This window comes from Squalius cephalus (genome assembly GCF_949319135.1).
Source record: "Squalius cephalus genome assembly, chromosome: 13".
NCBI lineage: Eukaryota > Metazoa > Chordata > Actinopteri > Cypriniformes > Leuciscidae > Squalius > Squalius cephalus.
Window position 1 is genome coordinate 35895075 of NC_137134.1, and position 13237 is coordinate 35908311.

General features: G+C 39.0%; 1 protein-coding gene across 1 annotated transcript in view; it reads left to right on the forward strand.

The window, feature by feature from the left end:
• The window catches only part of LOC307169653 (uncharacterized protein), a 30394-nt gene that overhangs the window by 11126 nt on the left and 6031 nt on the right, over window positions 1–13237 (forward strand). The window contains exons 8-9 of the mRNA XM_079890384.1: window positions 9563–9829; window positions 12449–12727. Of these exons, the coding sequence (XP_079746510.1) occupies window positions 9563–9829; window positions 12449–12727 (546 nt within the window). The remainder of the gene's footprint in view (window positions 1–9562; window positions 9830–12448; window positions 12728–13237) is intronic.

The following is a 13237-nucleotide window of genomic DNA, read 5'->3' on the forward strand; positions in this document are numbered from 1 at the left end:
CATGTTTTGGAAGGCTCTGTGAATGCTGAAAGGTTTATAAAGGCAACATATGCTTCCCTCCAAACGATGTCTATTTCAGGGAAGGCCTTGTATACATCAGTAGGACAATGCAAAACCACATACTGCAGCTATTACAACAGCATGGCTTCGTCGTAGAAGAGTCCGGGTGCTGAACTGGCCTGACTGCAGTCCAGATCTTTCACCTATAGAGAACATTTGGTGCATCATTAAATGAAAAATACGTCAAAGACGACCACGAACTCTTCAGCAGCTGGAAATCTATAAGGCAACAATGGGACCAAATTCCAACACCAAAACTCCAGCAACTCATAGCCTCAATGCCCAGACGTCTTCAAACTGTTTTGAAAAGAAAAGGAGATGCTACACCATGGTAAACATGCCCCGTCCCAACTATTTTGAGACCTGTAGCAGAAATCAAATTTGAAATGAGCTCATTTTGTGCATAAAATTGTAAAATTTCTCAGTTTAAACATTTGCTATGTTATCTATATTCTATTGTGAATAAAATATTGGCTCATGTGATTTGAAAGTCTTTTAGTTTTCATTTTATTCAAATTTAAAAAACGTCCCAACTTTTCCGGAATTCGGGTTGTATTTATACAACCTAACAGCTAAATTGAAGCTAAAATCTTTTTATTATTTATGCCTATTATTAAAATCATTCATTGGGATGTCAATTCAGTTCAGTTCAAGTCAGTTCAAGTTCAGTTGAAGATATTTTCAGGCCGAGGTAAGTGTATGTGTGTGCTCTCGATGGTTCTGTGTGATGGTGTGAATGTGTGTGTGTTGGTCCCTGAGATCTGGAGTGTTTCTGGAACATCATTATTGTAGTTTTCTGGAGGTTGACGGGCCCAGGACTCACAGTAATCCTCCAGCAGATCCAGGCTGTCCTGAAGACCCTCTTTAGTGGACGACAGGAGAACAGCTCATCTGTGTAGAGAAGACACTTATCTCTGTGTGTGTAGAGGGAGACCTTCAGTGGGAGCATCTTCTAATATATTGGCCAATCAGTTGATGTGAATGTTGAAGAGGGAGGGGCTTAAACCGCAGCCACGCCCCTGGGGGAAATTCAGTTCTTTGGTTTCTAATTTTAACAGCACATGGCTGTGTACATTGATTTGATCAAATCATAGAATGTTCCCCCTATTCCACTGTCAATAAGCTCTAGGTATAATCCTTCCTGCCAGATTGAATCAAATGCTTTCTTTATATTAAATTTAATTAAATTTAATTTAATTAAGTGTTTGTAATGTAAAAATGTGATAAGGTTTGTGTAACATTTTTGTGAGAAAGCCAATTTGAATTTTACTCAAGGCTTCGTAAGGAAGTCTAAAAGTAATTTCAATGTTTTAGGCCAAAGACTGAGAAGATTTGACCTTGAATATTGTGATTTCATCACAAAACTTTTCAAATAATACGGTTTGTTTGTCATTTTGAGAAAAGAGAACAACAGATTAAACGATGGATTTATGGCAGGAACTGAAGATCACAGTTCAACCTCTCTAAAGTAATGTTGGCCTGAATAACTTAATCAGGCTTTCTATTAAAACACGGGTTTATCAAGGATGTGCACATGTAAAAGAGAAATCATCAATTGTCTGTCTGAAAAAAACAAACACTTACTGAGCAAAGCGACGGCAACTAGTGAGTAAAAGCTAAACTTCCATATTGAGACTTTATCTAGAGCATCAGTGACGTCAGTTCTGCACAATCTGCTTCTTCCTTTAGTAACCACTTCTTCCTGTTGACTCACATGTGGTGAAGACAAGAGTTTTTACAGCGCTCTTTGACGACTGCACATAAAGAAGTGTGTGTCAAATACAAGGATTTTCATCCATAATGAAGAAGTTCATCATTTTCTTAATCTTCATACCTTTGGTTTACTCAGGTGAGATTAATTTAATAAAGTCATTTAAACGATGAATTCTCTGTCATGCAAGGCCTTCAGCTACTCCCGTGTGTTGAACTCAGTGTTAATTTAGTTTTATTGATAGTTTTATGATTATTTGGAATTGACTTATTTTTATTAGTTTTTTTTATATACTTTTAGTTTTCTATTTTTCTGTTAAAGGTAGGGTAGGTAATATCAGAAAGCAATAGTGAGTTAGCTCTGAAAGCATTAGATCTCACCCTCCCTTCAGCGCGTCTCAAAAGCCAAGCATTCTTCAAAACACATGAACACAAGAAAGGAATACCCAGGCGAGGGCAGGGCTAGGAATGACCAAGGCGTAATCGGGGGGGACAAGGGAGCTTTGCGGAGCTGGTGGGCTGATGGACCACGGCGGAGGTGAGGGAGGTAGGAGCCACGGTGGAGGTAATGTATTGACAGGCTGAAGCAGAGTTCAAGTGGAGGAGGTCGGAGGCGGAGACCGGGGATCCACCGACCCTGGTGGAGTTGGTGAAGCAGACCCACGGCGAATCCACCTCGTCAAAGGTGGATAGAGGAGCAGAGGGGTTGCAAGGCTGTGGTGGAGGAAGGGTTGAGAGAAGGCAGATGAGAGGTGGTGGGAGAGGGAGGCTGGGTGGGAGTTCAGGCTCTGGGGTGGTGACAGGCTCAGGGCTGGGCGGAACCAACGGTGAAATAGTCTCTGGGCTGGACGGGACCAGCAGCGAAGGAGGCTCTGGGCTGGACGGGACCAGCAGCGAAGGAGGCTCTGGGCTGGACGGGACCAGCAGCGAAGGAGGCTCTGGGCTGGACGGGACCAGCAGCGAAGGAGGCTCTGGGCTGGACGGGACCAGCAGCGAAGGAGGCTCTGGGCTGGACGGGACCAGCAAAGAAGGAGGCTCTGGGCTGGACTTGACCAGCAGTGAAGGAGGCTCTGGGCTGGATGGGACCGGCGGTGAAGGCTCTGGGCTGGACGGGACCAGCGTTGAAGGCTCTGGCTCAGCGGGCATGACGTGAACAGTCTCTGGCTCTGCGGGCATGATGTGAAGTGCAGGCTCGGCAGGACTGATTATAGGGAGTTCAGGTTCAGTAAAAAAGTCAATTAAATTAACTTCCTCTGGAACTTGGATGAAGACGGGAGGCTTTTAACAATGTAGATTGTTTCAAAGCAGCTTTACAGAGATAAACGTAATTTATGGTAACAGAGATTGTTTTGGCTTTATAGCGGTTCTTTAGTAAAGTTATTTTCCAGCTAAGGTTAGTTATGATTGATTCGCTTCCGTCGCAACAATCATTTGTTATTAAATTAGGGGACGCTAAGACGACACAATTCTCTCTACATAGACTTTAAACGCGAACCTGTGAGAAACGCTGATGGCGTTCACATGCGCATTAAGAATTGGTTCTATAGTTATGTGCGTTTGAATATATGTACGCAGGTTTGTAATTCCCTACAAACCAAGCCTAAACAAAGTACTGGTGTTTCCTTACAATTTTTGATACAGAATTTTATTTTATTTTATCAATTCGGGGTAGATACACGAATTGAGTTTCCCGACAACGCTTTATCTGTAGAGTGGTAAAGGGATCCTCCATAGGGAGAGACTAGTTGGCACTTCAGCACTGCGTTGTCATCGGGTCCAGGCGAAGGTCCTTCATCAGATCTGGATACGGCCTGGATCCAGCAGGCTGCGGGAAAACCTCGGGATAAACACAGACACTAAAATTAGCGTAGATGCCATTCTTCTTATGATGTAACGAGTACATCAGGATTTATGGGAAGTGTTCCTGGTTCCAGCTGACCTAATCTATGCAGCCTAATATTGAATTATAGAAGTCTATAATGTATTATGTGAAAGCTAGGTCAAAGAGATGTGTTTTAGTCTAGCTTTGAACTGACAGAGTGTGTCTGCTTCCCGGACAATGGTAGGAAGACTGTTCCAAAGTCTTGGTGCTAAATAGGAAAAGGATCTACCGCCAGCAGTCGATTTTGATATTCTAGGTATTATCAACTGGCCGGAATTTTGAGATCGCAATAGACGTGAAGGACTATAATGCGTTAAGAGCTCGCTCAAGTACTGCGGAGCTAAACCATTTAGTGCTTTGTACGTGATCAGCAATATTTTAAAATTGATGCAATGTTTAATAGGTAGCCAGTGCAGTTTTGACAGAACCGGGCTAATATGGTCATACTTCCTGGTTCTGGTAAGAACTCGAGCTCCTGCGTTTTGAACCAGCTGTAGTTTGTTTATTAAGCGCGCAGGGCAACCACCCAGTAGAGCATTACAATAATCTAGCCTTGATGTCATGAACGCATGAACTAATTGTTCCGCATTTGTCAATGAGAGCATATGACGTAATTTAGATATATTTTTAAGATGGAAAAATGCAGTTTTACAGATACTAGACACGTGACTTTCAAATGAAAGATTGGTATCAAAGAGCACACCCAGGTTCCTAACCGACGACGAAGACTTAACAGAGCAGCCATCAAGTGTTAGACAGTATTCTAGGTTATTACTTGAGGAAGTTTTTTGTCCAATAATTAGAAACTCTGTTTTTTCAGAATTTAGAAGTAGGAAATTACGAGTCATTCAATTTTTTATATCAGATATGCATTCCATTAATTTTGTGAATTGGTAAGTTTCATTAGGTTTTGAAGAAATATAGAGCTGAGTATCGTCGGCATAACAGTGAAAGCTAATGCCATGTTTCCTAATTATATCTCCTAATGGTAGCATGTACAGAGTGAACAGCAGCGGTCCTAGTACTGAGCCTTGTGGTACGCCATACTGAACTTGTGATCGATGAGACATCTCTTCATTTACTGCTACAAACTGATAACGGTCAGATAAGTATGATTTAAACCATGCTAGTGCAATTCCACTAATGCCAACATAATTTTCGAGTCTATTTAAAAGAATGTTGTGGTCGATAGTATCAAAGGCAGCACTAAGATCGAGTAACACTAATAGAGAGACACAACCACGATCGGATGATAAGAGCAAATCATTTGTGACTCTAACGAGAGCAGTCTCAGTACTATGGTACGGTCTAAATCCTGACTGAAAATCCTCGCAGATATCATTTATTTCAAGAAAGGAACACAGTTGTGAAGATACTGCTTTTTCTAATATCTTTGACAGAAAATAATATCTTTGACAGAAAAGGTAGATTCGAGATCGGCCTGTAACTGACTAATTCTGTAGGATCAAGTTGCGTTTTTTTAACAAGCGGTTTAATCATAGCCAGCTTAAAGGTTTTTGGTACGTATCCTAGAGACAAAGATGAATTAATGATATTAAGAAGAGGATCTATGACCTCTGGAAGTATTTCTTTCAGTAGCTTAGTCGGTATAGGATCTAACATACATGTTGTAGATTTAGATGATTTAACGAGTTTAGTAAATTCTTCCTCTTCTATACAGTAGCAACGAACGAATCAAATTTTTCCTCCGGGAGACTACAATACACTGCCTGATGCGATACTGTAGTAGACGGTTGCATAGTTATAATTTTCTCCCTGATATTATCAATCTTATAAGTGAAGAAGTTCATAAAGTCATTACTGCTGTGTTGCTTGGAAACTTAGGTGCTTGAAGCTTTATTTTTCGTTAGTTTAGCCAGCGTTTCAAATAAATACCTAGGATTATGTTTATTTTCTTCTAATAGGTTTGAAAAATAAGCAGATCTAGCAGCTTTTAAAGCCTCTCTGTAAGCAATCGAGCTCTCTTTCCATGAAATGCGAAATACCTCTAGTTTTGTTTTCTTCCAGAGCAAATTACAGTGCTTGACATCGTACTTGCGAGTTCACACACCTCTTTAATATTAATTTTGGTGATCTCCGACTGGCGGAGTCGAACATCATTAGTGCCGACGTGAATAATGATCTTAGAGAATTTACGATTAGCATTAGCCAGCACTTTTAAATTTGCTTTGATGTCAGGCGCTCTGGCTCCCGGCAAACATGTGACTATGGTGGCTGGTGTCTCTATTTTCACGTTCCGTGTAATAGAATCGCCAATAACTAGGGCACAATCATTCTCAGTGGGTGTTTCACTGAGCGGGGCAAATCGATTTGTTATGGTAATCGGAACGGAAGAGTGGTTTTTTGATCCGCGACTAGAGCGATCCCTCACGGTCACCCATTTGCCCGGCTGCGCAGGCACTACTTCAGCCGGAACCGCATCATGTAAAGAGATCACGCTAGGCGCATCCAAAATAGTATCTGACGCTCTAGCACTCTTACTATCCTCAATTAAAGATTGGATGCGTGTTTCTAGTTCTGAAATCTTCTCTGTCAACCTAACTGTCTCCTTACATTTATCACATATAAATCCTATATTGCCAACAGAGAAGGCTATACTAAACATGTGACATGAAGTGCAAGTGACAATAACAGGACAAGACATTACTCACCGTGTTTGTTGAGTGATTCTTACTCACCTGAGCTTTTTATGAACTCAAAGGCGCAAGCGCGCGAGAGAAAAATAAATAAATAAAAATAGCTGAGTGCACGCGTGGCGCGTTAACAGGCTAGCGAATTACTAGCGTGTTGTGCTAGTAGTAACGGAAGCTAGCGATGTCAGGTTAATCTGAGATGTTGGGTAAGCTGTATTTAGTAGTAGTATAAACAACTAGAAATTGTAGTAAATGATGGTTCAAAACAAGGAAATACAAGGCTAAGACGGAGCTTACAGCACCGAAGCAAACACAGTCACAGCAGGCAGCGAGGCAGACAGGAGCAATCGATCAGACAGAATCAGCAATCGATCAACTTCACCGACCGTGAGGGAGGATCCACACACCCATAAGGTGTGGTCGATGAACTCGACGAATGGCAGGTGAGTGTCGCCTAACAGCAGCATCTGGGCGGGTAGATCGTTCATCCCGCTCCAGAACTGCTGTTTAAGAGAATCTTCATCCCAGCTCTCGTCTTGATAAAGGTTGAGGTAGACCTCCACACTCTTCCAGAGATCGACCATTTTGAAATAAACTGTCCTCCATTTTAAATTTTTGTTGGTCCGTTCTTCTGTCACTGTTTGGTGTAAGATGATGAAAAAGATGATATAGGCAGAAGATTCCAATATAAACTTTTACTCACAATAGATATTTCCACAGGTACAGACAGGCAGGATTACACCAAAACCACAACCAAAGACAGGACAAGCAGGAACTTAAATACACAGGCGATGATTAGACAATGACAGACAGCTGTGATGATGATTGCTGGCAGGTGCAGGTAATGGCAGAGGAGGTGCAGGTGTAGGTCAAGGAGGATGCCGGGAACTGAGACTAACAGAAGACAGTGACAGAAACAGTGATGGTGATGAAGGCAGTGATGTGAAGGTGATCGTGACAGATACAGTGATCATGTTGATCATGTCGAGATTAATTTCATGCTACCTTTGTTTTTGTTTTTTGGAGCATGAACATTTTGTATGTATAGAAAAGCTTCATCTAAACGTCTGTATTGAGACTGTTTATCTAGAGCACAGGTGTCAAACTCAGTTCCTGGAGGGCCACAGCCCTACACAGTTTTGTTCCAACCCTGCTTCAACACACACACACACCTGCAGTTTTCAAATAAGCCTGAAGGACTTGATTAGCTGATCAGGTGTGTTTAATTAGGGTTGAAGCTAAACTCTGCAGGGCTGTGGCCCTCCAGGAACTGAGTTTGACACCCCTGATCTAGAGCATCAGTGACGTCAGTTCTGCACAATCTGCTTCTTCCTTTAGTAACCACTTCTTCCTGTAGACTCACATGTGGTGAAGACAAGAGTTTTTACACCGCTCTTCGACGACTTAATGAAGTATGTGTCAAATACAAGGATTTTTATCCATAATGAAGTTCATCATTTTCTTCATCTTCATACCTTTGGTTTACTCAAGTGAGTTTCATTTCATAAAGACGTTTATACAAGGAATTCAACGAGGCCTTCAGCTACTTCCGTGTTAAACTCTGTGCTACTCTAGTTTTATTATTACTTTGTATATATTTTTTTGTAATTTCGTGTATGTGCTGTTTTTATTTAATACTGCTATTTAGGTTTAATTTATTTTTATTTCAGTTTTAGTTAGTTTGATTCATATGTTAAAATAGCTTTTATTTTATATTGATAGTTTATATTTTAATGTGAATTTTAGTTGGGTTTTTTTTAGCAATTTTGTTATGTGCGTCTGTTATTTTATATATATATATATATATATATATATATATATACATATCTGCTATTTCGTTTGAATTCATTTTTATTTCAGTATTTCTTATTTTCAGTTAATAATTTTAGTGCTTCAATTTGAACTTATTTCCGTTTATTGCTAAGGCAACATTTTTGTTTATCAACAAAAGTTTTTCAACTAATATTTACACTATTTATTATTAATTATATTTGATTTCATCTTTATTTCAGTTAAAATTGTTTTTAATAGTTTAAGTTGTTAGTTTAAGTAAATCTCATGAGATGTTTTTGATCTGATTCAGTGCTTGCTGTTTCTGTTTTACTGAAATGTGCTAATACGTTTCAATTTGTCTCATGCAGGCAGGTCTATTTAAAGGAACTGTATGTAAGATTGTGGCCAAAACTGGTACTGCAATCACTTTCAAATTACTGTAATCACTTTCAAATTACTGTAGAGCGGTGTATCCCCTCCCCCCTGACTCGAGGTTGCCAGATAGGCTGCAGGATCCAGCAGGAACGTTTGTAGCTGCAGCTGTGGTAACTAGGGCAGAGCTGGCAACCCAGATGCTGAAACACTACTGACTTTGTGATTGGTAGATAGATGGAGGGTGGAGCATCAGGCCAAAACACAACATGACAACATCAACATCAGTTGAGGGCTGCAACTTCACTTTTTAAATGACAATATCCTGGCCGGACTACTGTTGTCAGTGATATAAGTATTTGAAATGAACATGATTTCTTAATGTCTAGTGACATATCAGGGCCATTTTATGATTAATTGAAATACATTTCTTACATACAGCTCCTTTAAAAGGCAAAACTATGAGAATAGTTCTATAAGAATTAATAAAGTTGTGCAGATTTTAATGGTAATTAACCTGTTAACTATGACTCCTGATCATTAATGTTTTGGAATAAAGACCTTTTTTTAAAGGTCCAGTGTATAACGCTTTTAGTAGTTCATTATCAAAATCTGTGTTGCCTGTAAACAAACGTGTCCTTTTTCATGAATGTTTACCACCACCATCAATTCCAAGTATTCCTGTAGGCTTGGCTTCCTGAGGTGATACTGGAAATTAAAGCACTTTGAAACATGGAAGTGTAAAAAAGTTATTGAAGTTCAGGTTTACTGTAAAGCAAATGCACATTTATATATGTTTTACAGAATAATTTTTACTTTAATTTGTTATGAAATCAAAGCAATATGTCTAACCAAGTTGTGTCCAAATTTGAAGTTGATGTCTCAAAAAGGGTTACCTAGTGGTTTTAAAGTAGCATTACCATAAAACAATGTTTGATTTCAAAACAGTTTCACAGGATTCATTTTAAATGTTTTTTCTAATGATACTTAAAATACTAATATATCTGTGCAAAAGTTTTGATTTGGAATTAAAAGAAAAAAAAGTAAATGACTCAAACATGACACTGAATTTTGCGTTTGTGAGCTTTATGTCTTTGTGTTGTTTGTTCAGAGTCACACAGGTTAATGACCACATACATTGAAATAAATGAACAGACGATTGCAGGAATCCCAGAGATTCCTGCTGTAACGACACTGGATGGACAACAGATCGATTATTATGACAGTAGTAACATAATGAAGATGATTCCCAAAAAGGATTGGATGAAGGAGTTTACATCTACAGAACTGGGGAGGGAATACACAGAGATCAGAGAAGGTGTGCAGGAGATCAAAGACAGCATTCATGTTATAATGCAGCGATTCAATCAGTCAGATGGTGAGTTAAAATGCTTTATACTACATTTTTAAATGTGAAAGATTATTGTAGTGGCAAACAATTTTACATCACTGAATAAGAGACAAACAGGTATCAATTGTCTTTAACAATTATTTATTCCCTTGCAAGGAAAGGTCAGCAGTCATACAGTCATTACAAAGTGCCTGTAGAGTGTGACAACGAGTGGGAGTGGGGGGTATCCTTCATTCTTTATAGCTGTTCCTCCCCCAAGGTTGTTTTCCCGAGGCTATTGGCGCTTTTCCACTACACAGTACCAGCTCGCCTCGACTCGGCTTTGTTTGGTTTTCCACTGTGAAAAAGTTGTACCTGTACCTGCTTCCAGGTACTTTTTTTCGTACCACCTTCGGCGAGGTTCTAAGCGAGCTGAGGCGATACTAAAATGTGACGTGAAAACTATGGCGTTATATGTGTGCCTCAATCCTGAGCGCGTAATTGTAAGTTTTGAGCACAGAGAACTATATTTTGCAAGCACATTACATTATATTTTGAACAGAAATTAACAATCGCAAAAACAAAAATTCGTTTGAGCAAAGAAAAAACAATTCCGTGCTCAATAAATGTATTTGCTTGTTTGCTATTATCCATATTAACGTGCAATAATAACCCCTCTCACGCAGTTTACTCACAAACTTATTCTCTGCGCTCCTGTCAAGTCCCTCTCTCTCTCTCTCTCAACCTCTTAATTTTGTGCGCGCTCAACTCTTGAGACACACGCTCGCTCAACTCGCAACAGCGTTACAAGTGTGCCACAAAATCAACCAATCAGAAAATTAAAGATCAGTTGTGATTGGCTGTTGGTCTCCAATCAAATCGCTAGTAGAACCAAAGCCCGTCTTGTAGAACTATCCATAGATATCCATATATCCATATATAATCCTTTATTAGATTATATCTATGGAATTAGCATCCTGGAAGCTTACTGAAAAAAAAAATCTAAAAAAATAACTGACTACAGCAAGACTAATGGATTAAAACACTTTTTTTTTTTTTTTTATTTACTTAAAAGTGCCTTGTTAGTTTTGTGTATTATAAATTATAATACACGAATATAATAATTAAAATAATTATTATAATGGTGGTTTTACAGACATTAGTCTAGTAGTTTTTAATTTTTCGGAAAATGTCAGTTTTAAGAGTGAGGTCATTGTGTGAGGTGATTGACAGCTATATGTGACAGAGGAATATTATGACACTCCTCCAGAGATTCAGCTTATAATTTATAATGCTGTTGTGTTGTTTAACTTACAATATTATATCTCCTATTGTGACTAAAGTGGTGTGACATTTAGGTGTTGCTGTTCTGATGACATTGTCTGTGGCTGTGCTATAGCGTTAGAAAGCTTGAAAAGGATAAGTCAAACTAACTTTAGTCACAATAGGAGATATAATATTTTAAGTTAAACAACACAACAGCATTATAATACACAAAACTAACAAGGCACTTTTAAGTTAATAATAAAAAAAAATACTTACCAAAATGTGTTTTAATCTATTAGTCTCTTTAATCTATAGTCAGTTATTTTTCTAGATTTTTTTTTTTTTTTCAGTAAGCTTCCGGGATGCTGTAGATAGTTCCATAGATATTAGATATGGATATGGATATATATGGATAGTTCTACAAGACGGGCTTTGGTTCTACTAGCGATTTGATTGGAGACCAACAGCCAATCACAACTGATCTTTAATTTTCCGATTGGTTGATTTTGTGGCACACTTGTAACGCTGTTGCGAGTTGAGCGAGCGTGTGTCTCAAGAGTTGAGCGAGCGTGTGTGTCAAGAGTTGAGCGCGCACAGAATTAAGAGGTTGAGAGAGAGAGAGAGAGGGACTTGACAGGAGCGCAGAGAATAAGTTTGTGAGTAAACTGCGTGAGAGGGGTTATTATTGCACGTTAATATGGATAATAGCAAACAAGCAAATACATTTATTGAGCACGGAATTGTTTTTTCTTTGCTCAAACTAATTTTTTTTTGCTTGCAAAATATAGTTCTCTGTGCTCAAAACTTACAATTATGCGCTCAGGATTGAGGCACACATATAACGCCATAGAAAACAAGACAGGCTGCTGATTGGTTAGAGAGAGAATCGTCACTATTCACTGCGTCATCATTGAACGCGCCAGACGGAGTTTCCTGAATAAAATAATACAGCAAAAACAACAACAAAAACATCCAAAAACAGCATACACTCGATTTCCTCCACTGTCCTGTGTGTGTGGGTAGCTGGTGTGTCTCGCGTAAAAGTTTAAGTCACGTCAGTTTCCTGCGGCGTCGCTATGATGACCAGGTACTATTGTGGAGGTACTATCTACAATGGAACACGGAGCGAAAAGCGAGCCGAGCCGAGGCGAGTCGAGTCGAGTCGAGTCGAGTTGAGCTGGTACTGGTAATGGAAAAGCGCCATATATCAAGATACATCATTGTTGTTTAGATTTGTCATTACACCCTTGAATGGAGACTCTCTCATACAATTCATCTGATTATCATCATATTTCTAAGATTCTATGAATATAATAAAATTCAAACATATAGAACATAAATTTCTTCCACATTATCTTGTACATTAAAAAAGAGCAGATGTTATGGTATCCTCTTCTTCAGGAGTTCATACGTATCAGAGAATGTTTGGCTGTGAATGGGATGATGAGACTGGAGAATCACATGGGTTTGATCAGTACGGTTATGATGGACAGGATTTCATCCTATTGGACCTGAAGGAGAACAGATACATCACACCTGTAATACAGGGGATGCCCACAGTGCAGGAGTGGAATAAAGACGAAACACAACTTCTATTTCTGAAAATATACTATGATCCAAAGTGTGTTGACTGGCTGAGGAAGTTATTGACGTTAAGGGAAGAGGCTTCCAGGATAACAGGTACCTTATTGTTTAGAAATTTACCTTGTTCACCAAGTAGATAATTTATATATACTGTATATACAGTACTGTGCAAAAGATGGTAGATGACAGTTTTAAGTTTTAAAAATGGTTTTAAGTCAGTTATTTCTATCTTTTGCTGTAGTGTGTCAGTAGGAAATATCAGTTTACATTTCCAAACATTCTTTTTGCCATTAATTGTAATAATCCAGTGAGATTTGTGTCTGCACAAGGAGTCTGACAACAGCCGGTCTGATCTGATCTCACCATCATCGAGTCCGTCTGTGATTACATGAAGAAACAGAAGAAACTGAGACAGACTAAATCCAGAAGAACTGCGGGAACGTCTCCGAGACGCTTGAAGAAACCTTCCTGCAAAGCTCCCTGAAAAACTATGCGCAAGTGTACCTGGACAAAAGCCGTTTTAAACGCAAAGGGTCGTTACACCAAATATTGATTTGAATTCGTTAATAGAAGTTAAATCATAAATAAATTCAATTTGTGATTTTA